At 42.0% G+C, this 23,753-nt stretch overlaps 1 protein-coding gene across 3 annotated transcripts in view; it reads left to right on the top strand.

The window, feature by feature from the left end:
• Positions 1–3,472: 3,472 nt before the first annotated feature.
• Positions 3,473–23,753, top strand: part of arid2 (AT-rich interactive domain 2) — a 33,327-nt gene continuing 13,046 nt past the window's right edge. For 2 of the 3 annotated variants that reach the window (XM_075472189.1, XM_075472187.1), the window contains exons 1-8: positions 3,473–4,000; positions 4,124–4,217; positions 5,123–5,220; positions 15,036–15,169; positions 20,209–20,427; positions 20,778–20,845; positions 21,558–21,627; positions 23,054–23,301. In XM_075472189.1, coding sequence (XP_075328304.1) covers positions 3,909–4,000; positions 4,124–4,217; positions 5,123–5,220; positions 15,036–15,169; positions 20,209–20,427; positions 20,778–20,845; positions 21,558–21,627; positions 23,054–23,301 — 1,023 coding nt within the window. In that variant the 5' untranslated portion in view covers positions 3,473–3,908. The remainder of the gene's footprint in view (positions 4,001–4,123; positions 4,218–5,122; positions 5,221–15,035; positions 15,170–20,208; positions 20,428–20,777; positions 20,846–21,557; positions 21,628–23,053; positions 23,302–23,753) is intronic. The other variant, XM_075472188.1, reaches the window with a different exon arrangement.

Raw genomic sequence — 23,753 nt, 5'->3', positions numbered from 1 at the left:
TTAGGCGCAAACTTGGCATATCTCAGACCTGACACAGGACACACCAAATAGTCAACCCAAGCTTTATCGTCAATTTACTATACATACAGGACATACAGCTAAATTGATATTTCGATCCTTACGGACCCACGGTGCAACATGCAGAAACAGTAGAAATAAATAGAATAAATTAAAACACAAAGTAGAAAAAATATCGACATCTGTATTTTTTCTTTTTCTTTAGATATTGACTTTCAAGCCTTGTTTGAATTGTTCAAACTCATTTTTTGCCCCTTATATACTGTATTTCCATTTATGCTTGGACATATTTGAATGTCACCTATTTCCTACTTTCCCTTTAATGTATAAATAAATTTGGGGGGGGGGGGGGGGGGGGGGTCCAACAGTGGGCAAACACACAAAGTTAATGCTGGATGTTTGTCATTAAAAAAATGACAAACATCCAGCGAATATATATGTTTCTTTTCTTTGGGTTAAAATATAACTGGACAATCAACAAAAAGGCTGATTTTTTTTTTTTAATATCAGTAACATCAAATAAAAGGTTCAGGGTACAACAAAATTATTTCATTCACTGTATGTTTTAATATTTAATTCGCAGCACAGAAACCTCTCAAATGCCAGCACCAAGCGTACAGTACGACCTCCATTAGTATCACTCACTACCACCAACAGCTCCCTCTCATAGTTTCCCAGCATGCATCTCAACTTCAACCGTGACTGTATCCAGTTTAAAATCTCCCAACTGATCTCTCAAAGTACAATATGTTCCAAAGGCAATGAGGTGGATCCGTGTGATCATTTAGGTGCGTCGGCCAGAAGATGGAGCCCTTTCCCACCGAATCACTCAAACACCTCTCAACACTTCAGAGAAGTAAAGCTGGGGCGTGGAGGCTGCAGGCCGCAGGGGTGTGTAAGGGGGTTACATGCAGTTAGTGTCCCAGTGGGGTCTTTTGTCTGGCTGCTTGGGGGCAGTTTGGGCTTACTGGCCCCATTTGCACCATATGCCACAAGAGGCCTGACTGTCACATCAGATGAGGGCCTCTGTGGTGATGGCATAACTGACTGCAGAGCTTTCAAGAGCACGTTCACAGCAATTGCACACCATTCATCACCTCTTAAAGAGCAGCATAAATAATAAACATTTCAATTTTCTATTTGTTGACAAATGGCAATCAGAATTTTCACTAAATGTGTATGTATCTATATGATTGTTATTCAATAAAACTGTATGTGTCATCTTCTTAGGTGATGGCTTGGACTCCTGTCAATATTATTCCTGTTAGCCTGTTGGAGGTCAGCTGTTAATCTTTTAGATTAGATTTTTAGGTTTAGATTTCTTAGAATTCTGTTTAATAAAATTAATCAGGGGCCAGACTAATGTGAATTTATAACCTTGAAAGGGATTAAGCAGGTATAGAAAGTGGATGGATGGTTTAGCTGTGCACAAAACCCTCCATTTATCACAGAAACTGCACAATTCAATATTAAACCTCGGTATCAAATGGTAGATGACTGTTGTGGAATTAGTTGCAAAAAAAGTATTTTTAAACTACCAGTAATTTAAGACAATCTTAAAATTAATCTCCGATACATGCACCACCATTCATGCAAAACTGAATAGCATCATTGATTCCCTCAGAAATCATTCAACACCCATCAAATGCTCTTTATCATGTTAATATCCACATACATCAGAATATGTAGGATAATTGTTGTAGTGTCTTTAACGACATAAATATGCAACTTTAAGTGATTTTGTTTTTAACTATGAATGACCTAACTGATAAAAGTGAATAGTCTACATTGTAGTAGTAAATTAAATATTAATACATGATTTTAACGGTAACTAAAACTAATCCACTGGTTCGAAATATATTTAAGATATTTATGACATTTGAGTCAAATCGGTGGACTTCATTAGAAGTCTGTCTAGTCTGCACATGCACTGTATATAAAGTAACAACACTAAATAAAGTCGACTATAAGAAAAGGCTCAAAACAACATAACAAATTTAATTAGTTCCCTAATTTTGCACATTTGCTAACAAACAATTGGTTAAAAGCACAAGCCACTTTTGCAACAAATGCAGTGGCCGCACACGAATGCTGTTCAGTTAAGGCTGTTAGCCACAACAACAGTGTCAATTATACGATTATAACGTCGAAATAAATCAGTTTAGTAAATCTCGTACTCTTAAAAGACTCGACATTTGATGTAGGAACACTAAAACAAAAATACTTCTGGTACTTCTAGCGGCTGGGATACTCAGACAACCTTATTAGCAACGTTAGTAGTGATGTTACGGGATTACAATCTGACACGCTAAACTAGGACGTTAAGTGTCTAAACGATATATTTCGAACAATTTTTCCTATAAGATAGGGGTTGGTATTGTCGAGGGATGACACAAAACGGAGTTTTGTTAGCTCCAGATGTCAAACAGTAATTGGATTAACACAAACAGCTCAGCGCAGCTTTGCAGTTACATCGCTAACGCTTGCTATGCTAACAAGCTAGCGCGCGACTGACTCGTTAGCCCAGAATTCGGGTGACGGGTGGGGAGTCCAAACAGGCGCGTGGTGAACTCCGGTGTACCACAGTTTGCTCGCAAAAAACGCAATGTTTTCAAAACCACACTCAGAGACGAGCACTTTTTCCGCTGCCTGGTGTCAATTCCTCAAAATGGGGTCTGCTAACGTACGTCTCCGCCATTTTGTGACAGGTTTTTCATTGAGCAAAGGGGTACGTGTAATGGTTGAATGTAACCCCATCAAGAAGATATCCGCTTGGCGGTTGCAGGGGAAAGGGATCAGGAGTAATTTCCAACCCACCCGTGAGATATAGTCGTTTTGAAGTGGTCAGCAAGGGATAGTGGCAGCTTACCACAACCGCTTAAAAGTCTCCAGCAACAGATTGCACCAAGGAAAAAAAAAAAGTTAACCAAACAGATTTTGTTGGCTACAACGTAAATGTATCATTTACAAGCATATAATTACATAATCTATTTTTGTACGATTTCCATAAAGATTTCCCATGCCAGTTATAAATTATTAATGTCACACAAAAATATGAGGCAATAACTTTGGTTCTTCCTATTGAAATTAATTAGAATATATTTTTAAAATAATTTAAATTGTGGACTTCAGCAACTTGACTGATATCAGTATGGCACTCATTTTGAAGTAAATGATAGTTGACAAATTATACTTTTAATTTAACTCGGGGGGGGGGGGGGTATTTTTTACGATTAAACTTAATGGTCGCCCACCGTTACACGCCTGATTGGAATAATAAGGGAGCTGTGTTAATTAGTGTTATCCCCTCCCCCACGGGACATTTCCAAGAACCTCCTGACCCGTTTTCCAAACGAAGAGAGGAGTTGTCAGACGGTCCCTAAAAAAGAAAACAGTCTCTATTGTTCCAGCAGTCGCTCTGCCCTGGACGGCGCAGTGCAGTCAGTGACCACAGAGGGCGCTGCACGCATGGCAGGTCGGGCTCCGCGGCCTTCACATCTTTTTGTCTGAGAACTGGATCCCTCTGCCGCTCTACAGTGTGCGCGATAGCCTCGGAGCTGCGTCCGTAACACACTGTCAAACCACTCCAAACGAATACAGCCGCGACCAAAAGCATTAATTCAACACCTCCAGCCATGGCGTTTCTAATCTACCGGTAAATCGGTCGTATTTGTGACTGTTCGTTGGAACTTAGTCCGGGGTTGTATCGGGCTTGCTTTCTGTGTGCATCAGTCTTTATTAGCGAGCTGCCGCTCTTCTTGCTATCAGCTATTTCTTTAACTTTTTAAACACTCAGCTTGGCGAATGACTGAGCGCCGGCGGAGTATGGGATCCTTGGTGTCTTAGGAAGCGAATGAAGTTGGGTTTAACCGTTTTTGCATGCAAAAACAATGGCAAATTCGACGGGGAAAAATCTACTAGATCAGCGAAGGAAAGGACAGGCTTTCCTGGACGAGCTGCGGCAATTTCACCAAAGCAGAGGGTGAGATTGGGGCGTCTTTATTCCCAAGAAATATAACTTTAAATCTGAATTGCATGTGACAGAGAGTTAACTAAAAGTGTAATTTAAACAAGTGTGCGTTAATTTCTTGTGTTATCCCAACAGATCGCCGTTCAAGAAGATTCCTATCGTGGGTGGGAAAGAGCTCGATCTGAATGCTCTCTATATCAGAGTCGTCTCTTTAGGTGGATTTGCTAAGGTGAGTGGGAACCAAAAGTGTTATTTCTCCACACTCTGCTGTCTGTGGACTCCTCGCAGGACCACTACACAACTCCATGCGGATTTCCCGGGACAAGTGTAACCCTCCAGAAAGACGTTAGTGGGTCGGTGTTGGCCTTGTGCTAGTTTGCCATGTATCTCTATGCAATGTGGTGGCTTGTGTTGTTGTGTGGTTTGAATTGAGAGTCCAACCGCTCGGAGTCAGAGTGCAGTTGGAGCGACTCAAAATTAGCGGGCACGTTTAACATCGATTATCGGCACGGAGCCCAGCCTAGGAAATCACCGCGTAGGACACAGCGTGTCGCTCGGGTTTTTACCGGCAGTTTTCACCCAGGGGGGAAGCTTGAATTTTCCCCTCTCGCAATAAGCCATCTTTCTTCGGCTTCATGGCTGAACACAAAATGTAGGCCTCACAGGCCCATGTAGTGGGTACAGTAAACGCTGCCGACACTTACTCCAAAACCAAACGGCTCGGCGCAAGCTAACGCGTTTTGAAATGGTTTGAGGCAGTTTGATCGAGTTTGGCCTCGGGAGGTTTTAACGCCAAAACGGGGGGAAGTCAAGTTAGCTTGTTAGCCATGGCGCTAACTAGCCTCAACTGTAACGATAATGTCCTAAATGGAGTCAGGCAGTCACACTTACTAATGTCAAAATTTAAATACATGCCCAAAACAAACGGAACCGTGCTAATTAAACGCATCTCCACTAGATGTATTGCTAGTTTTATCTTGTTGTCCGATATTCAGTAGTTTGTGAAAGTTATTGATTAGTGATTCTGATATTTGAGCAAGAGGGAGAGGGGGGACCTGTAGCACCAGATGGCCTCACTGTAACCGCTCTTTTTGTTGTTTTTGTTATATTCTAATGAACTCCTCTCCATTCCAGGTCTCTGACAAAAACCAATGGACTGAACTCGCAGAGGACTTTAACTTTCCAAGGAGTTGCTCCAACGCCGCGTTCGCTTTAAAACAGTACTACCTGCGGTAAGTCGCGCGGCTCTCTGCTCTCAGGTAGCATGTGGGAAGTGTTTACAAATGTTAAGATGCAGTCAGCAGGATCCGGCCTCTCCGCTCCATTCTGCTTGTGAGCTGCACTACTACAATACTGCTGAGGAGAAACTAAGCCCTGGTTCAAAGCTGTGACAAAGATGAGAAGGCAAAGTGGATTTAGTTTAGTTTTAAACCCAGTTTGAAGACTATATTGGGAGTGGTTTTGCCTGTCTTGACCATAAATTTCCTGGAAGCTTTGTACCTTTTGGTTTTGATACACTGTTCGGCAGCTGTTTGCTCTGAGTTGTCCTGCATCCATGCTCCTCAGTCTTAACACAGTCAGCTGCCAGTGATGGCAGTCTGGTGTGAATGTTGCCATCCCCGCAAACAGTTGGCACTTGTGGTTTTTTTTTTTTTTTTTCCTGCGTTGTTCCCATCACTAGCACCTGCCTGCTAGGGTTTGCACTCGTGTAGCAGAGAAGTGCTTGTAGCCCTTTGTGTTTCTACTATTTTTGTCTCTTCTTTTAAAAATGGTAACTTATGATTTAGGCATTGTCAGAAAATGGGCTTCTGTTGGAAGTTTGGGCTAATTTAATTACACACTTTACACAGTAGGGAGGCTTTGAGCTCCTCAGAAGTTCAGGTAACCCCCTGTGTTTGTTACTGTCTAACAGGTGTAATTTATAGCATTTTAACAGGTGAGCTACAGCAACAAATGTAACTTTTTCTGATGTCCAAAACAGGTGTGTAAATACACATCAGTAGTTTGACCATTTGTTCTGGAGGTGCGAGTATGAATAAGATTTTGTTTTTTTTCTCCCCACCTGTTAGTCAGCTTAGTCGCTGCAGTTATCATCAATAAAATATGTTCAGAAAGGAGATGAGGCCTGACGTGAATCGCCCTCCTGTCACGGTTCCCGTCGGAGCTGCTTTGTGAAGTTTATCTATGGCAGCCTGGTGTAGGGATGTCAGGGGCAGCAGGCAGCTAGACTTGTCTTGTACCAACTGACACTGACGATATAAAGACTGTCTTTGTCGTTTCAGGAGTCATAACCAGGTACAGTTCATTTGTGTTCACCGGGGCTGGGTCAGATTCACCGTGTCACTCTGGGACACTTGAGCTGGGTGTTTGTTTGCTAACATCAGTTAACCCTGATTATCCAGTTGAATGACCACCTGTAACCGCTGTCTGCCTGGGTTTGCGTTTCTTAAGGCTTTCCTTAGAATAAGCCAGCAGCTACGGTAAAGCAACGCATGTGATGATTGTCGTCAACCTGTCGTCCTCACTCGTTTTGTTTTTTTTCCTGAACTATTTCAAATGAGTAGGTAGGTAGGAGTGAAGGAAACACTGTTTTTTGGCAGAATCGCACTTGTGACCGAGTCCTGAATGAACAGGACGAACGTGATGTGGCGCTCTCGGGCCAGCGCTTCCCACTCAGAGCAGAGCAATATGCAGCGCTGAAGTTCAGTGCCAGCTCCTGCTGCCTTCCATTTGATATCTGAATGCTGCTCAGTAATAAGCAAGCGGAAAAGTGCCAGAAACCTTTATCTTTTTTTCCACCCCAAGCTCATTTTTTGAACTTGTTGAAGCTTCGACATCAATCCTAGCAGCGGCGCTGATATTATTTCAACTCCAGGGGATAAAGGTTTCTGGATCAAAGTCTCAGCTTTTACAGACACACTGAGGGCACAGTTGCTATTTAGCTTTGTTTTTGGCCTGATTCACCAGCAGGATTGAAGCAAAAAGTACACGTTTAAAAGAGATTTGAAAGAATTTTGAAGATGCTCCTCTCAGCTCTTCTTCTATCTCTGTCACCTATGAGTCTTTACATGTATATATATTTATGTTCAACATCTGTGTTCTGCTCTCTGCTTGTTTGAATGGATAAGATTTACTGAACCCTGCTTACAGTTTCCCTGCTGCTATTTTGATTTTGACTGAGTAAAATACACGTTTACATCTCCAGTTTTCTCCATCATTGGTAGTTCCCAGTAATTTAGAAGTGGTTTACACTAAACTCTAAACCGCAAAGATAACCTATTTTTAAGAAAAATGTAATTTCTTTCCCTGTTAACGGCATCCAGTTTGTCCAGAGCGTGCTGTAATCTGAGAGCTAATGAAAAGTGTGTTGAAATAAGGCTCCTGGTGTTGCTTTAGTTTTTTTCCCAAAACTGCAGCGTGTTGCACCCAGAAGCCAAGTCAGGTGACTGATACCCTGGTTCGACCTTTGCTTGCCCTCACCGCGGCAACCCCATCTGGAGGAAGTCAGGCCTGTGAGTCAGTGGCATCTAGGAATATTCAGTTAAGCTCCCGCGCTCTGTTATCCTGATGAAGTTTGTACACATGGCTGCGAGTGTGTTATTACTCTGCCTTGGTTAAAAGCTACAAGCGTTTTCAGTGTTTTGTCATGTCATGTGAAGTTTTTGGTCTGAGGAGCATGTGTGGCAGCGGTCTGTTTTCATTCATCAGTGTTTAGTAGTAACAGATTGGATCCCAGCTTCCGATCCACGCTCTGTTAAGAACAAGTTTGTCTTGGAACTCTGCCTCCAGGTGAAGTTTTTAGTGCACAGTGACAAACAAGAAGCCTCTGCTAAAACTACTGAATCAGCCTAATCTATCTTTTGAGTTTAGTAAGCCGCTTCGTTTACATGGAAATGATTTCATCAACTGTTTGTAGGTGCAATCACATTCACGCGTCTCCTCATTTCTTTTGACATTTAAATATTTACCATTCTAATACACCTCCTCTACTTACTTCACACTAGTAAGCCATGTGTTTCTCAATAGTTCCTGGCTTGTGAGCCCACTTTTAGGGCCTCAAATTCGCATGACCCCAGCAATTAGCCACTTATGCAGTCATGTGAGTGGCTAATTTTTTTCCCCTGTATTCTGAAGGCTGAAATGGAGTTTAAAGTGGCTTTCAATTGATGTTGTTTTGCTTTGAGAAAGCGTCTAATGACATTATAGTCCTCTTTCTGTGTCTTCCTTCTAACCTGAGTGGGCAACATTCAGGAACCATACCACCTACTACTCTGTTTATGTGCTCAGGCACTCATTGAAGTTAGCTGTGTGGATAATGTTGCTTGTAATGTCAAGTCTTGATTTTCACTTGGACACGAGATATCAGTGCTTCCAGAGGGAAAATAAGCAGACGACACAGACTCGCATCACAGAAACACTTGATGGGCTTTTTCTGTTTGGTGGGTTTTAGTTTTCACCCTGTGTACCATGTTGGCCGGTGGATTCTCCTGCTAGTCTGGAACATCTGGACGAAGCAGCCTTTGATCTGGCTTACATTAGCTGTGTTTTTATTCCACTGCCTCATCCGAGGGAGCGCTCAGGCTTCAGAGGGGCCCAGTTGATGACCAGTTGTGAACAGAAAGACGTGGACTGGTGCCTTTTCCTTTCTACTGATAAAGAATAATACAATTTTTTTTTTTAAGAAAATACTAGCAGTAAAGCAAACTTGTTATCACAGATAACACTTAAAAGCTCTTGAGACTTTGTTTTTTTTTGTTCCGTCTGTAATTTGACCTGCCCTCCAGCATTGTGAGCATCACTGATAGCCTAATCGTCTTCTCTCAGCTTCCTTGCTAACAAGCAGATGCCTTCTGCTTGATGAAACCGATGATATATTTGCTGGTGAGAGAGTTTAGTTTGTTCTGTGCGCTCAGCCCATCGAATGTGAAAGAAAGGAGCAAGTGTCTTTCAGTGTAAACATTCTGACAGGAAACTAATATTTTGATGTTTGTAGAAACCAATGAGGACTTTGTACAAGGACCATTTTCAAATTTATTCAGCACTCACACTAACAGACAGTTCATAAGCTTTGGCAAGTGTTATTTTTCACACGTGCAAAACATTTAATCACTCTCAAATGCAAGAACATGTCTACAATAAATTAGGTTCTGCAGAGCTGTCATCATTATGCCCATCAAAGAAACTACAGCTTATGCTTCTGCTAAACAACCCAGATTGAGAAAAAATATCGGATCAGAAGACAACTGGCTCGCTACTGTTGTCCTTCAGCAAGGAAGGGAGACAGAAAAAAATTGAGTTTGAGCACTGTGCCTTCTTATTTCCTTTGCTCCAAGAAGAAGAGACGGGGAGCAGAATAGATTTTTTTTTTTTTTTTTTTTTTTTTTTTTTTTTTTTTTACGGATTCACTTTCTTTTTCCCCCAGTCTTTTCATAAATGTTACTGCCAAATTCCCTCATTACATTTACATGACACTAAAACAAATGATTGTGTCAGTCTGATCAAGATTGTATGAAATCGAACTTCTCAAAGCTAAGATGGTACAGTTTCGAGTCGAATCACTCCTGCATGTATACGGACAGCTGGATTAAAACTAGCCAAGAAGAAGAAGCCGTTAACAGCAAAGAATAATGCCTCCTAAGTTAATTCAGCCGAATTCCTAATAAAGCTGCTCTCGTTCATATATTTTTCTGTTTCTTTTTGTCAGACAACTAAACGCATAGAAATTGTTGCATAAAATCAGTCCATTAAGACTTTGTGTCAACAGACTGTCGCTCTGCTCTAATAAAATCCTGATTTTTATTACCGATGCTCTATCTGACTAAATCACCATTCAGGTAACTAGGCGTCTGTGCATTGAAATCAGCTATACCTGCATGCACAATAACCTCCCACAGAGAAAGTGACAGAATATCTTCATCTTTTCTTCACATTGTTCAGTGTTGCACCGTCAGACATACTTCAGGCAATAACCCAGATCCCTTCCTGTACATGTATACTTGGACAAAGGAGAATAATCCAATTATTTAGGCAAGTCCAGCTGTAACTATAGCTCAACTTAACTGTATGTAGAACCAGTACAGTTGGTACGACTGATTTCCTATTATTAGTGACTAAAAGTCCTGATAACGTCTGATATTTGTGCTAACTATAAAGTGTTTAATTAGCATTTTGTCAAATGAGTCTGCAGTAGTCCGGTTATTTATCTACTCCGACCCCGATTAGTGCTGTTGGAAAAAAAGACGCCGGTTTTCAGATAATTCCACAAAAGTTGGCACGGTTCACATTTTCACCAAAGAGAAAAGTCTTTACCATTCTTAATGTCTCACGTGGACGCTCTGAAACTGACAGCAATCTAATATGAGTAGGTTTTTATTTATTTATATATTTTGTTTCGTCTAAATCGACAAGACAACTAGCAGTTGACTCTCAGTCTTGCTAGGTGGAGCTGATGTCCATGGTTCAGTTAAAAAAAAAAAAAAAAAAGCCTATTCATCTCAAAGTTGTGTATATCTTAAACTGTGTTCCACCAATGCCTGAAGGATACGGTGTAACGCCATGCCTACGTGTTGTCATCGCGATAGGCTTGTCCTCTGGGAGGGCTGGATGTTCGCTGTGGTTCTGAATATGTTGTAGCCATCAGAGCACTGAGAGTAAACGCACTACTACTGACTGACAATGGGAAAGGATGAAATGGTCTTGTTTTCATGGGTTTAAATTCACTAAACATGGCATAGCCAGAGGCAGCTGGCCACTAATGATGAGACGCCGTTTTTGTAAACTGTACTGGAAGGTGTAACTATACAACTTTTTTTAAATTAATTTCTCTTTTTTTATCTTCGGTAAAGTTAGAGTTTTCCTTTTAGTTTTCGAAAGCTTTGTGCACAGCATTCATTTGACAGTCATCACATTAGTGGTTATGATGACAGAGTAAGCTACTATAGGTGGGGACGGGTAACTTTTTATTACACAACCATAGTAAAAGTTTACAACTACAGCTCTGAAGAGGCAAAGGAAGTTGCTCGTCAGTTCAAGTGAACACTGTTTGTGTTCTCAACAGCAAAAATAATTCAAGCTTTGAGTTTGTCTTAGGTATTTTCAGCAGGTAGATGTTCCTTTACAGTCTAATGCAGTCATAACCATAGCACCCTTTGCTTAGGATCAACCTTTTATGATTTAAAAATTCTTCAAAAGCAAAAAGCCTCATCTGCACCCAGGAAATGTTGGTAACCCCTGAACCGAATTACCAGACTGATAATTTACAAACAGTCCTGAGATTATTGACAAAGTCCACCCCTAGACCTCGCCTCCCAAGCCTGCAATGACCACCCAGCACTGATTAATCCAAGCAAACATTTCTGTGCAGAAATTGGCAGTGGTATTTGCTCGTCTGCGTCCACGTCCAGCAGGGGGCAGCCGGCTCCCGTGCACGAAGACTCGCTGAGGGGCATTTGGGTAGCTGAGAGAAATTATAGCCAGAAGTATCTCCTCTGGCGCAATCCAGATGTCCATAAATAACGCAGCACTAACAACAGTGGCTGTTAACAGCTCATCACTTGTCACGCTTTGCAGTTGGTGAATTATTTTGGAGGGAAAATGCTCAGCCGTGGCGCTAATGAAAGAGGCGCCTCCCTGAACGGTTGTAGTGAAATTTATACAAACAGATGTGGTTTCTACTGGTCGGTTGGGGCTCTCGGTTTGAGCAGGTCGAGGCTGATGTTCCTCTTATCATGCATGTGTGGAGAGAAAAAAAGGGGAAGTGCCGGCACATGCAGCTGCACTCGACTCTATTATCCAGTCTCCAACCCCCCTCCAGCCTTTATCTTGCTTGTGCCCCGACAGCGGTTGATGACGCTGCAGTCAGGCCTATCTCTCCTACTCTGCCTCCCTTCTCGCACACTCCCTCCCTCTACAAATGAAGGCAGAGTGTATTTATAGTCCAGTGTGTCAACCGACAGCCAGCGAACGGGGGATTACCTCGGCCACGATGAACAAGCGGGTCCTAATTCAGAAACAGGCACTCACTTGGTGACTCACGGCTACTGCTGCTGCTGCTGAGGTATTCTGCTGCATGGCTGTGGAAGTGTTTGTCAGGGAGGTTTAACCACACTACTGTGAGGTGTTCATCAAATCTCAAAAAGCCTGTAGAGAGTTTTTGTATGACAAACAGATGGATCGCTTCACAGCTTCTGGTTTCAAGCGTTTTCAGCAGGTTAAAGGACAGAAATGTGGAGGGTCTGTCAGACAGTTTTATCTTAGGGCTTTAAAAAAAAAGAAAAGAAGAAATGTCGGCTTAGGTCTCAGGTTGATGAACCTGTGAAAGTGTCTGTCGTTAGTCCGCTATTGAAGGAGCCGAATTAGGTGAGCGCTCGATCAGTCAAATATTAGTTAAGGATGAAAGATTTCTCCTGTGTGTGTGTGCGTGTGTTTGTGTGTGATCTCATCTTTAAGTTGATGAAGTATTTTCTCCTCCACCAAAGTGAGAGGTTAGGAATGCTATTGCAGTTTATCTGCCACCAAGAGTGTGTAAATGTCTCCAGGCACAATATAATCAAAGCTGTTGTCTGCGAGATAATCTTTTTTGCTTTGTGGTTGTTTCTTTCTGCTCTGTATTGATCAGTCAGGCAGTTGTGAGTTTGTGTTGAATCTTTTCCTTCAACTTCTTGGATGTTTTGGGGGTTTCTGGTCAGCCATAATCACATGCTGTCAGCTGTTTGTTTTTTACCTTGACTGACTTCAGGTGGACTGGCTTCCACTACATCAAAAGGTCTTTTAGTTGCTTGACGTAGACGTTATGTTAATGTACCCATTGCTATATGCATGCCTGAATTCTGATTTTGTCTGCGTTCACATTCGGCTGTTTTTTCACACGTAAACTCCAGCAGACAACCTGCTGTCAAGGTGCCGTGAAATTCAAATGGTCTCTTCTGTATGTGATGCACAATTATCTCTTTTAGAACCCGTCAAATTAACAAAAATCTTTTCTTTTTTTTTTTTAAAGACCAGTTCATCATGTTGAATCTGCTTCTGCTCGTTCAGTCAGATCAATCACTCTGATTGGCTGCTCAGTGTTGCGAATGAACTCGATTCATCAGTGTGTCCATAGCTGTCTTATTACTTTCTTTTAATGGATGAGGATTAATGAAAGCTTAAGCTTAAGCTTGGATATAAAACATGGATGCAGAGGAATGATTAAGGCAAAACTCAACAGGACAACTGGATTAACAGTTATTTATCTGGACTAAAATCTCCCTTCTTGTTGCAACCAGAAGTATTGCCCCCTGCTGGAATATTCGAGAGAATGCGGCTAAAAGGCACTTCAGCCATGACCGTACTGATGATCTGAAGGCATCGTATGTGTTTTTTTGTGGTTTGAGCAGGCTGCTGATAAAGCCCACACCTGTTTGGCTGAGAGGTGGGTCAGAATGAGTTGGATGTGATCAAAAGCTTTTCCGGGTGGTTTCATGTGGTTTTCATGGATAATGAGGATGAAGGATGCTGAACAGACGCTAAGAATATTTTGATATTGATCTTTTTATCCGTTTTTTGGTTCTTATTTGTAGTAGAGAAAAATATTGGTAAACTAAAATATGAAATGGTGTATTTATTACCTTGAAGGAAGGTGACAGGAGAATGAGTTACACTGGTTAGTTAAATTCTTCTTTGAACATCAACTTCATCCAGTCGATTGTTGATGTTTCCATGATCAACGACAGCTGCTGCTGCTCTTTTCGGTGTTGCCCTGTGTAGACAGTCCTCTCACTCGTCTCATAGCCTGCTGATGTAGAGACCAAGTTCTGTGTCTGTTTCTATGTAAATTAAGTTGAAGATGGTTTTAAAATTATTTTTATTTTTTTTACCCTCTAATACAATTTAAATTAAAGTGATAGTTCGGAGTAGATTCAACCTAGGGTCATTTGAACCGTGACATCCAGCCAAGTAGCCCACCCGAAGTTTTTTCGATATTGGCTGAACATCAGCTGAGTTACTGAGTTATCCCGAATAGCTTAGTACAAGCGCTAATGGAACCTGGCAGTATCTCCAAAATTACCACACTAAAATCACATGCCATGACACCAAACGTCTACAGTAGTACAAATATGGTCTACTCACAAAACGATGCATTTGGAAGTTTGTACATAGTCCAGGAGTGTATTCTTATCAACACAAGCCTAATAGCTTCTCTGCTGCTAAAGCTGCGTCGACGTCACTTCCTTGATCTGGGAGCTTGGGAGCTTCAAAGTAAGATGAGGGTTGATCTACTACTGTAGACAACAAAGTATATGCTATATTCTGCATGAATTTTTATGAATTTTTATGTTGTAGAGTTGTGAATTTATTTTATCAATGGAGAAATTGAGCAGCCTTGCTTTGTTGTCTACAGTAGTAGATCAACCCTCATCTTATTTTGAAGCTCCCAGATCAAGGAAGTGACGTCGACGCAGCTTTAGCAGCAGAGAAGCTATTAGGCTTGTGTTGATAATAATAAACTCCTTGACTATGTACAAACTTAAAAATGCATTGTTTTGTGAGTACAGACCATATTTGTACTACTGTAGAAGTTTGGTGTCATGGCATGTGATTTTAGTGTGGTAATTTTGGAGATACTGCCAGGTTCCATTAGCGCTTGTACTAAGCTATTCGGGATAACTCAGTAACTCAGCTGATGTTCAGCCAATATCGAAAAAAATTCGGGTGGGCTACTTGGCTGGATGTCACGGTTCAAATGACCCCAGGGTGAATCTACTCCGAACTATCACTTTAAGCATTTGTGTTTAAACGCTGTTTAGCTTCATGTTTCGTGTGTTTATGGAAGTCAGCCGTTAGAATGCTAATTATTTTCCCCATCTCCTTAGTAGCCTAAGCACAGCTTGAAATTCAAGTTCATTTAATCGAATACAGAATATTTTTAGTATTTAATAAAGCCAGAAAACTGTTAGTAGTTATCTGAGCTCATCAGATTGAATTGTTGTTTAATTTTAGCCTCTGTCACGGAAAGTCTCAGCTCACTGTCTGCCTTTGTTTTTGTCTTTGTCCTCCCCACACACAGATACTTGGAGAAGTATGAGAAAGTCCACCACTTCGGCGAGGACGATGAGGAAGCGCAGCCGGGGAATCCCAAAGCCTCTCTTCCAGTCGGTGCAATCCCCAGCTCTTACAACTACCAGCAACACGTTGTGTCAGGTAGGCGGAGTGTCTCTGCTTTTCTGTCACATCTAGATTAGGTGTACAGCTTTGGTATCTGTTTGCAGACTTTCTGTCTCTCTCGCTGTCTCTTGGCGGACCGGAGTACTTAATCCTCATGCAGATGTGATTACAGCGAAGCGTCACTTTTGGTGCACGGGGAACGGGACCGCTCACAGGTCAAACATATGCAGAAAACTGGACCTCAGCTGGAGCTATTTGGACTTTTTACGTAGAATTGAATCTAATAAAGAATGGGGAGAGTCTTTTTGTTTCTTTTAGAGTTGGATAGTTTGTATGGAAGTCCTCTATTATAGCTCTAAATACTGTGTGTTTACTTTATGCTGATTTTAGGCTTCCAGCGAGAAGAGAAGACTGATGTTATTCTTGTTTTTTTTTATGAATCAGTTGGTTCATCCCAGAGTAAAATGGGCTACTTCTTAACTTGATGTCAAATGCTGTCTTGGTCAGCTCATTCACACTGACTTTCAGTTTTCTGTAAGTCCTTTTCTGTGGGTTATTCTTTACCAACTAACCGAACCTTCTCTTTTCATGTCGTGGATTGTCTTGAAAAAATTGTGTTAGATTCATAGAACCTTTTAACCTTTTGGGATACCCAAAGAAAATCCCCATTTTAAAGCAGGTTTTGAAGCTGCTCGGCACCAGTGAGCGTCCCACCTCAGGACTGAACGCGCTCTTATGTCACAAAGCAAGTCAGCAGCCACAAACAACAAACAGATCAAATGTATCAGCTGCTAAGCTAGCTTTACTCAGAGTCCTTTGTTCAGGCTTTAGTGTGGCTGAAGTGTACAGATCTAACAGTTACTGTAAAGCAAGGTTCCTAACGGGCGCTTACTCAGTGGCTCCGAGATCTTCCGCAGCTGGTGAAACCAATTAAGTTAAAACTGAAACCAAAAGCTGGACATGAGTTTCTTCCCTCTCCAAGTCGCACAAAGTTGGCAATGTTGGACAGTTATTCAGGCTCGCTGTGTTCCTTGAGTTTCAGACGTTAGGTCTGGGTAAAACAACAAACGTGGTCCCTCATGTCAGTCCTGTTAAAGTATTTCATATTTGTAAAGTAGAGTTTACATATGATTTATTTAAAAAGCTCTGTATTCCTCCAGCATATCATCCAACACCTCAGAGTAATATCAGACCTACTTAATTTGCCCTGTTCAGCTTTTTTAATCTTCTTCTTTGGCGTTTTAAAAGAATCGTACAAAATGATTAAACTGAGCAACTTCGTAGTTTGCTCAAGCTGAAAAATCACAATTTTTTTTTTTTAAAGTTTACTATAAATTTGTGTGGGCTGAAAAATGTTGACTGTGTTCTGATTGATTGTGAAGCATTTTGGAATTGAAAGATTTATACATCTCGAATCCACTTCTACCCAACTCGATATAAAATCTAGTCTAGACCGTCCCACCTGCTAGAATCTGTGCTAATCAACCACATGAATACATTAGGTTTCTCCTAAAATATTAGTTTTGGTGTGTGATGGAAGAAACGTACAGATGGCTATAAAGGGCCGTGTATACTCTCGCAGCAGTGTGTCGCAGTGAGCTTGTCGCAGGTATGATGCAGTTATTTTTTATTTATGCCCAATTTTGAAGCGCGGTCTGCGCTATGTTAATTCCACGCCACAACGCAAGAGGGACAATCACGAACAAGCTAGGATTGTGTGTGTGGTGGGTGGCGTGTTTCTCTTCTGGTTACGGAGGTCATTCAACAACAATGGCGACTGGATGAATGCGCACTTTGAGTGAGATGCAGCTGATCGATCTAGAAATAGAAGAAATATTGCTACTACTGGAGCTGGCAGAGAGGCGAAAGAATTGTCACGTTTGCGTCATCATTAGCCGGTTAGCAAACCGGAAATACGCATAGTGTAGAGCAGATGTAGAGTTGACCAATCAGAGGCCTCCTTTCGCTCCTCCTCTAACTTTTACCACTAAGTTGGTTTCACATCGCATGTAAACCTCAGTGTCCGGATGCCTCAAACCCACGTTCACTGTGGGAATCGCACCATGCTCTGGTAGAAGATGGGTGCTGGTTCTGTGCTGTGGGATCAAAACCTAAGGAGCCCCGTCACTCTGCTGTCTGGTGGGAACCGCTACTAAGATTTAATGCTTCTGTACTCATCACATCAGAGCATTGTGATTGAGGGGGAGGGATAGTGTGTTGATACACTGCATGAACAATTGCATTTCAGATTCAAAGCTTTCAAGAATGCAGCTTTTGTCCATGACTTCTTTTTTTTTTTTTTTTTGGACTCCAAAGAAAAAAAATCTCCAACGCTAAGCACACAGTTGCATTCACGATCAGAGAGAAACCTGAGTAACATTTTTTCTGATTAAGTTTTTGTGCCAAGTTTGCCAAGGCCAGCTCTTACATCTGCATTGTCACACAGTGCTCTCACACACAGGCTCTCCGTTCGCCACATACAGTTGTAGTGTTGACCGCCGGGCTGCTTCCACGGATAATTGACTGTCCTGACAGCAGTTATTGATGAAGGGAAGAAGGACGCGCTTGTTGGTCTCCCTCCACCTCACTTTAGATTAGTCTCCAACCTCTTTTCTGTAACAGGCAGCCCTCCTGCCTGCTGAGCTAATGGACTCCCAAACATGACCGTGGTGGGAAAATGCACACAGCAAACGGTGGAAAACTGCTTCTGCAGTTGGTGCATTTTTTTCTTGTTTGCTACCCAGAGCAGTGAGACTTTAAACAATATCCCCAAACAGCTGCTGCACAACAGAAAAACTGCCTCACTGATGGATTGCGTGACACCTTTTTCGTAAGTTTGTCGAGACAAGAAACAAGAGGAGGTGTATACCTGGAGACAAGTGACGGATAGCCAGGGCGACACCTCGGCATGTTGAGGCGTTTAGGGACCGCCACCTGGCATATCACGTCATCCAGTCGATTGAAATGGTGTGTATTTTGTATGAGACCCCTCTCCTCAACCCACACACAAGCAAGTAGATAAACCTAAGCAACTGTGGTCGAGTGGACTGGAGCAAGTCCCATATTGGCAACACTAAGTGTAGCGATCGCAGTAGTGGTCCAGTCCCGACCGCACCGATCGTGTGTGTGTGTGTGTGTGTGTGTGTGTGTGTGTGTCCCGGAATGCCCGAAAAGAGCATAACAATAAAAGTCCAGTTGCTGTTATTTTTGCTCTTAGCATTACTATGACCTGGATGGATCATAAACGCATGCGTACAAAATAACGACTGACAGCCAGTCGCACATTTCTAAAAACATGTTTATTTTGCTTTCACACACTTTTTTGCAAAGCTGTAATTAATAATGATATGTGCCTCCTTGTGGTTGAAATAACGCGTGACGACCAGGTGCCAGTTCCATATTAAGGTCATAGTGACATAAGTCCATGGAGCTGCCAGGAATGCCGTTGTTCCATCGTGAGGTTTCGAAGGGTTTGACTACTGGTAGCCCATTACGCGACAGCAGCCATCACACCCCTCCTGTCAAAGGTCCAGTGTGGCAGACGGGATGAAATGATGAGCAACCCGTGCTGCAGAACCCACGCTCGAGCCCCTGTGCGTCTGGCGCCAACAGGCCAAGGATCCTCCGCTTGATCCTCCGCTTGATCCTCCGCTTGATCCTCCGCTTGGCACCTCTGGTAACAGAGATGAGAGAGATCCCAGCATATATTCAGGTTCCAGAAAGCAAACTTTGCTGTGTCCAAAGTCGAGGCTCAATAATGTTTTTATTGAAAATGTACAGTGCTAATCAGTAAATTTGAAGGGAATTTTTTATTTTTATTTTTGTCCGCACTCTTCATTTGTAAAGAAAGAAATTTTGCCAATTGACTAACTATTTAAATTTACTCCTTGCTGTTCTAATTGTAGCATTTAGCAGCTAAACAGTTGGATGTTCCCCTGAGGAGATGCTAGAGACCAGTTTTGGGGCTAAAAGGAAAGTGAATACTGTATTCGCGCTACCTCGGATCAGTTCATTTCTCCCTATTAAATAGACGGGTATTTTCTGTATCAATTTAAATGACAAATCTGTCAGCGCTGTGGTGATGGCTTGTTATAGCGCCCCGAAATGGCTAAAAATGTTCTGCTTCTGTCTTTTTAGACTATATGAAATTGGATCTGAATTCATTGTGTACCACACGCTCTAAATTCAAATGCAGAGGTTAGAATTGAAGAATTGTGCGAGAACTTTTTTCCCCTGGACATCTCAGTCTTGTGCTATTTGCTGAGTGTCCTGCAACAACTGAGAATTTATCCTGCTCTTAAAGCTATAAGTAGTGGAGGATAAGTACAGACTTCCAGGCTTCTGAATGGAGCCGTTGCTGCTGTAATAGAAGCCAAATGGCATTTCCCTGCACAAACCCTTTCAACATGGAAATCAAATTCTCACAGCAAGGGACCCCTGTCTCCGGTATGATTAGGCTCCAGAAGCAGCAGTGTAGAGTACAAAGACTCTGCACCAAAATTGAAAAAGCCACTCTCTGTAAAAATTATACTTATGCGCGCAGAGTGATTGATTGCAGCAAATCGAGCTGTAACGAGGGGAAGAATCACATGTCTTTGAGAACAGAGTGATTTCACTTTGACTCACGGGATCATCTCTCTTTGAAATGTTCTCGTTTCTTACATTAAAGGCCCGGCTGTTTTCCCACACAGCTAGAATTTCTGATTAGTGGCGTTTTAATTCTAAAGAACCCACCATAGAAGCAATGCCAGTGTGATGCAATTAGAAGTTGGGGAATGTTGTTGTTCTTCAGTCAGACAGCAGACGTTTCATCAAACAGATTTATACTAAAAGCAGATTTCACTGAGCAGCTCCAGTTAAAGTAAAGTTGAACATTATGTGTGTCATTTGTGCCTTGGCGTGTTTCCCTTTCTATGACATGCATTTCTTGTTTAATCACATCATTTTTTGGCTGTCTTGTATTACCAGTCGCTGTTCTTGTGGAATTTTCCCAGAAAACAGGTGTTTGTTACCTTTTGATCACCATTAAAATGCCTGTTTTGTTTTCATTGGCTTATTTTTCCCATTTTTCTCAGACTATCTCCGCCAAAGCTATGGACTGTCTACGGATTTCACTCAGCCGTGCGACTACAACAAACTGGTGCTGTCTCTCCTCTCGGGCCTACCCAACGAAGTGGACTTTGCTGTTAACGTTTGCACTCTGCTTTCCAACGAAAGCAAGCACGCCATGCAGCTGGACAAGGACCCCAAACTGGTCACGTTGCTGCTGGCCCACGCTGGCGTCTTCGACGACTGTACGTCCCCAGCCTCACTCAACATTACACCCTTTGTTTCACATGTTGAACAGCAGGACTGGAAACTGTGATGTTTCACTTTAGTTAGAACTTGTGCCAGCAAAGACAGCAGCTCTGTAGAGTCTGGTAACATGTTTTTAGTTTGATTGTGCAGCCTCACAGAAAACTCCTCTTTTGATGGCACAACGCAACAGATATGTTTTCCCCATTTTGCTCGATCATCAAAGGTTCTATTCTTTTAGTACCCAGTGAATATAATTTAGTCAAAGGGGAGTTGTCGAACAGGAGAAGAAGATAAAAGTATAGCAGAGCTCAAATCTGGTTAAATCCCTCCCTTTGTTTCCTTCTAGCTCTTGGCAGCTTTTCTGGGGTGTTCGGGACGGACTGGAAGGAGAAAACCTCCCGAGACTTTGTCAGGGTAAAGTATTCTTTTTTTATTTTTTGCGTGTCTGTCACTCTTTACAGATTGAGTATTGGCAGAAATGCATAGTTGCTCTGCTCTTTCCTCTGAAGAATCTTTCAAGAGTGGAGGTCAAATCACTTCAATCTCACTCAATTTAGGATGCTTATATAATAGTGGCATTCTGGCTAATGCATTATATATTTTTCAATGCATCTGCGATCGTAAGGACGTTAGCGCTGCTCCGACAGGAGGTCAGAGGTGACAGACGGTCAATAAAAACGCTCACAGTCTACGTCCAGTTGAAAAGGCTTTGATCTACTTTATCCAGAGGGAGGCTGGCCTCCACTTCAGATTGCACAATCAATATAATTGAAGTTGCTCTGAAGACTGTCTGCTTTTCTATGACGTTTTAATGGGTGTATTTTTAAAGTGTTTTTTCTGTCTATCAGTACGAATGACTCATTCAAGACTCAAGAGAATTTATTTGTCAATACAGCCATATATAGTAGTATACAGTGTAGTGTAAATGTAGTTTCCCTTTGGCCCACATAGTGCGGCTCATGAATGATTTTAAATGGAGACTAAAACAAAACAACTTGGCCTGAGCGTGTATTTTTGCCCACAATGAGGTAACCGATCACACCTTCTGACACTTCCCTGAGCTGAACCTGGCTGCTGTTGACATGGTTTCAAATGCATTGCTAACAGCTTGTGTTTCTCTTTTCAGTTCTGGAAAGAGGTAGTGGAGGACGCTGAAGTCAGAGAGCTGATCTGGGACAAGAGCAACCCAGCACAAGGTAAAGACAGTTGGTCCTAAAAGCTTCAGTGACCAAAAAAAGAGGTGCATCCACCCACAGGGCATTTATTGATGGCCTGAAATACTGTGACATGCTCATGTGAGTGGATCACACACTGTTACTGTTATAGATTTACAGACGTCTGATAAACTACACCGTCTTTGAGTTTTATGGATTTACATTTCAGAAAAAAATTTCAAAAACAAAAAATCCTCTGGTTCTTACCAGGGCTCCTCAGATAAAAAAAAAAACACACATAACATGTGTCATTATTTATTTGACTAAGCCAAAATATAGAAGCAGAGTGGCGAAAAACTTAAGTCCACCCTTACTGCTTCTATTTGAATTAAGAAGGCAAGTAGCAACCGAGTGCTGGTAATTAAATGAACCCGATTAATTGATCATCATCAATGTGAGCAGCAGAAGTCAGAGACATTCAGGTGTGTGTTAACACCAATGCCAAGGAGGAAAGACATCAACAATGATCTTAGAGAAGCAGTTGTGGTAGACCGTGTAATGCTCAGAGAAACTGCAAAAAACCCAAGAGCTACATGTCAGACTCTACAGGCCTCAGTTAGCATGTTAAATGTTAAAGTTCATGACAGAACAATCTTCTCTCCACAAACCTAAGCTGTGCTGCTGTGTTCTTTTTAAAGTTTCATCTGAACAAACCACAAGACTTCTGGAACAATGTCCTTTGGACAGACCAGAACAAAGTGGAGACACAGCATATCAGGACAAACACCTTATACCAACTGTCAAGCACGGTGGTGGAGGGCTGATGATTTGGGCTTCGTTTTTGCAGCCACAGGACCTGGGCACCTTGCAGTCATGGAGTCCACCATGAACTCCTCTGTATACCAAAGTTTTCTCGAGTAAAATGTGAGGCTATCTGTCCGACAGCTAAAGCTTGGCTGAAACTGGGTCATCAACAGGACAATGATCCCAAACACAGTGCAAATCTACAGCAAAATGTCTGAAAAAGAAAAGCATCCAGATGTTGCAATGGTCCAGTCTAAGTCCAGACCTCAACCTGATTGAAATGTTGTGCTGGAACGTTTCTATAAATAAATTCCTTCAAATCTCAAAGAATTTAAGTAACATTGTAAAGAAGAGTGGACCAAACTCCTCCACAATGATGTGAGAGACTGCAAACGTTGTACAGAAAATGATTACTTCAGGTTTTTGCTGCTTAAGGTTGGGTGGACTTCCCATGCTTCTGCATTTTAGCATAGTTTTTATTCGATAAATGATAACATTATATGTCATTTGGATTTTTTCTTTGTTGTTTTTTATTCTTATTATTGTACTGTTTGACAAGGAGAGCTCTAGTTCTTAAGTGCAAACTCTGGGTTCGATGTTAATCCCAGCCGAACAGTGTGTGTTCCCACTCTGGCTCTAAGCGGTATCTCTTATTCTCTCCTAGATGTTACGACGTGTACGTCGTGGCAGAGCCTCTTCCATCCGCCTCGGAACTCGGGTATCAGTGACATGGAGGCCCAACGTGTGCTGCAGATTGCCGTCATCCTACGAAACCTCTCCTTTGAAGAGGCCAATGTCAAGCTGCTGGCGGCCAACCGAACGTGCCTGCGCTTCCTTTTGCTCTGTGCCCACTGTAACCTCATCTCACTCCGACAGCTTGGACTCGACACGTTGGGCAACGTGGCTGCTGAGGTGGGTCTGGTTTTAGCTTTTATGGGGTTCAGTGATGACATCCGGAACTCTTGTTTAAAGTCACTAGCTTTTTTCAACCAGTACACCGATTAAAGGTGGATTTTGTAGCTTTGGTCTGAAAATCTGATAACCACAAGGGTGAGATGTATTTTCCACTCCTATTTATTTAAAAAAAAAAAAGAAAGAAAGAAATGCTAAAGTATAGTATTTTTGTTTGAGCTAATCAAACTGTTCTGTGGTAGTCATTTTAAATACATGTTAGTCGGACTGAAATCATATAAATTGGAGTTTCTCAAAACCAGACTAACGCACCAAAACATTGAACCATTTGTTGTATTGGTAGTGAATTTTATGTCCGACTAAAAGCTGTTGTTCTCGACAGGAATCATTGCAACCATTGCAAGAATTTGTGGACCACGGACGTTCACACGTGGCCAGACATCATGTTTCCT

Source organism: Odontesthes bonariensis, chromosome 8 (assembly GCF_027942865.1).
Source record: "Odontesthes bonariensis isolate fOdoBon6 chromosome 8, fOdoBon6.hap1, whole genome shotgun sequence".
NCBI lineage: Eukaryota > Metazoa > Chordata > Actinopteri > Atheriniformes > Atherinopsidae > Odontesthes > Odontesthes bonariensis.
Note: the sequence above shows the minus strand (reverse complement) of the source record. Positions and strands in the feature narration are given on the sequence as shown.